At 48.4% G+C, this 3,225-nt stretch overlaps 1 protein-coding gene across 3 annotated transcripts in view; it reads right to left on the bottom strand.

Annotated features, from left to right (window-relative positions):
• The window catches only part of DUSP13 (dual specificity phosphatase 13), a 30,622-nt gene that overhangs the window by 21,138 nt on the left and 6,259 nt on the right, over window positions 1-3,225 (bottom strand). For all 3 annotated transcript variants that reach the window (XM_015564991.1, XM_015564992.1, XM_015564993.1), the window contains one exon: window positions 1,626-1,802. In XM_015564991.1, the coding sequence (XP_015420477.1) occupies window positions 1,626-1,802 (177 nt within the window). The remainder of the gene's footprint in view (window positions 1-1,625; window positions 1,803-3,225) is intronic.

The following is a 3,225-nucleotide window of genomic DNA, read 5'->3' as shown; positions in this document are numbered from 1 at the left end:
ATATGCACATCACCTTTTAATTACAGAGTAACTACAAAATCCAGTTCTTTGTCCTCTTTTAGTAACTAGCTGCTATGGAACCATAACAAATACAACTCCTCATTCCAAAGACCTTTTTTTATTTCCTTTTTTTAATTTACTATGTCTTGTTCAAGACCTAACACTTGCCGGGCTGGCGTGGCTCAGTGGTTGACTGTAAACCTATGAACCAGGAGGTCATGGTTCAATTCCCTGTCAGGGACACATGCCCAGGTTATGGGCTCAATCCCCAGTATCGGGTGTGCAGGAGGCAGCTGATCAATGATTCTCTCTCATCATTGTTATTTCTATCTCTCTCTCTCTCTCCCTCTCCCTTCTTCTTTGAAATCAATAAAAAATATTTTTTTAGAAAAAGTTCACATACTTTGTCCAGCAAGTCTCCTTCTAGGGACTTAAAGAAAGAAACTGGGGGGAAATCACTAAATAACCTCTAATAGGTGGCTGAGTATGTAAGGTAAATGACAAACCATGCAACCACTGAAATAGAGTAGATACAGGTGAACAAGGAAGGGTGTTCATTAACCAATGCCACCCCAATAAATGTAATTAAAAAAAGAAAAGTGCTCCTGCTATACTGAGAACCTATGGAAAATGCACAATACAAAACAGAAGGTTGTTTAAGAAGGTTTTAAAAATATGCAGTATGATTCCATTAAAAAAAGCTTTCGATATAAAGCAGGTTACAAAACAGGATTATAAAGTGATACCATTTGCTGTAAAAATAAAAAAGAAATGTGAAAAAGCATGTATGTGTGTGTGTGTGTGTGTGTGTGTGTTTATGCACTTTTTAAAAGTCAACAAGGATTTTATTACTGGTTATCTGTAGGGAGGATAGCATATTTTCCATATTGTTAACAAGAACCTATTCTCTAAATATTAAGGAAATTTTCTAAAATCCACATATATTGGTCCATATGTTTAAATTTTAAGGAAAAAAAATGAGAAACAATGACTGAGTTCTACTCTCTCTATGTACCCTATGTAACGCGTGTGTGTTACCAGGACACATGTACCAGAATGTTTCTAGGATCACTGTTCATAGTAGCCAACAAGTGGGAACAACTCAAATGTTTGTATACAATAAAATGGATAAACTATGTGGTATTTGTACAATCAAATATTTTTACAGTAATAAAAAAATGAACTGTAACTACACATAATAACATGGGCGAATCTTACAATTTTGCACAAATTGTGTCACGCACAAAACACACACAATATGATTCCATTCATCTAACTTTAAAAGATAGACTAAACTAATTATATAGTTAGGTATATGAACAGTAAAAGTATAAATAAAAGCAAGGAAATAATTATTTCAACTCTTAGTGATTGTCCACAAGGAAACAGTTATAGCAAGAAGGGTTCAGAAGGTATTTCTGAGGCACAACTAATGTCCTATTTCTTGACCTGGCTGGTGAAACTATTCATATGCACTTTTCTTATGAGTGTTCTACTTCCACAATTAAAAAAGTAATCTCTATAAAAGGGAAGGAACATGTGGAAAGAGATGATGGGAGGCCCCTGGAGGGCTCTGGGAGAGGCTCCCCTTCTGCTCCCCACTCTCCCACGTGGGTCGGACTTACGCATCTCCCAGGAAGAGGTTGGGCCAGACCTCGTCGATGTGGCTCAGCATGGTGGCCCGACGGACCCACAGCAAGCGCTGCAGTGAGGACAGCGTGGGCGGCTGGTAGGGCGACACGTGGGAGACTGTCCCGTGGATCTTGGGTCTCCGGAGGTCCTGCTTCTGCAGGGAATCCATCCTAGAACAGGGTGGACACCGCGGTGGCTAGAGGCATGCTCCCACAAGGTGGGTCCGGCTGGCCCGGAGGCCCAGGTGGTACTGGGATGGTGCAGGAAGGGCTTCAGCTAGTTCGCGTGAGGTTACTAACCAACTCCGCTGGGCTGAGGCCGAGACCATTTCCCCAGGAACGAGGGAATCAACCTCTTGCTACCCTCTCTCCCACCCTCTCCAGAGGCCCTTGAGGCCAGAAACTTTGGCCAAGGGGTCCTTGGGGCTCCCTGTTTGTGGTGATGAGCCAGTGCAGATCCGACCCCTTAAGTCGCTGGTCACTTGGGACTTTGTAGGGGTGGAGGCCCCGGATGGCTGTGGCCCCTCAGCCTGGGCAGCTCATCTCAGCCCCCTCCCCTGCTACCTCCAGGGCTGATCTCCATGTTCAGGTGCTTGGAGAGCAGAGTCCATCTCTGGAGTGAGGGGCCTGGGCTATGAAGGACATCTGTTGCATTTCCATACGGAATGAGCTAATGCCTCTCAGGGGCCTGGGACCTCGCTGTGGTAGGTCCCTATTTTACTTGGGAGAAAGCAGAAGGTCAGAGAGAAAAATTGTAAGTGCCACCCACAGCCTTTGGGCTGATGTGTAGCGAGGCTGTGGTTTCAACCCAGTTCTCTGACCCCACAGTTCAGTCCCCAAGTCTTCCAGTTACTACCTCTGGGGACTCCAGAGAGTGGTCAACAGCCCATTCCACTCTACAGGGAGCCCGGCCTGCGGGTACGCCTGTGCCTGTAAGTCCTGGGTCTTGGCTCCTTACCCCGATGACTCGGGCCAGCGCTGCGGGTCAGGCCTCACCCAGTTGGGGTGAGTTGTCTCAGGAATCAGCTGGCCGAGGGGGTCCGGGCCCCTGCTGGGCTGAGTGGTCAGTGGCACCAGAACATGGGTCTGGTGTCGTCCTGGGAAGGGGTGCCTCTCTTGGCTAACTGCCCCTGGCCCTCTCAACCAGTAACTAGGGAAGGTACAAACTGGAAAAAACATCTTTTCTCTTTGGCAGGCGGTGCTAGGACCAGAGAGAGAAATAGGCACCCAGGAGGCCACTGGCTTGGCCAAGCTCACCCAGCGGGCAGCCTGTGGGCAGGGCGGAAGGGAAGACCCGGCTTTCCCCCTCATCCCCCACTGTGACCTCTCAGGGCAGGCTGAGTGGCCTGCCACCTACCTAGGGCATGGTCTAGGGCCGGGAGTGGGGGAGTGAGGGCAAGGACAGAGCTAAGCACATGAGCGGAATGGGGCTGGGGCAGGTTCCGCCCAGAACACAAATGCTGTGAAGCGGCTAGAATTCCAGGCCCTCCTCTTGGAGCCCACGGGGGTGGGGGTGGGGGGGAGGTGTGTGTGTGGGGGGGGATCTGAGAGCAGACCTAGGCCCCTGTAGCAGGGAGCACAGTCCCTCCAACCC

This window comes from Myotis davidii, unplaced genomic scaffold (genome assembly GCF_000327345.1).
Source record: "Myotis davidii unplaced genomic scaffold, ASM32734v1 scaffold2161, whole genome shotgun sequence".
Classification (NCBI taxonomy): Eukaryota; Metazoa; Chordata; class Mammalia; order Chiroptera; family Vespertilionidae; genus Myotis; species Myotis davidii.
Note: the sequence above shows the minus strand (reverse complement) of the source record. Positions and strands in the feature narration are given on the sequence as shown.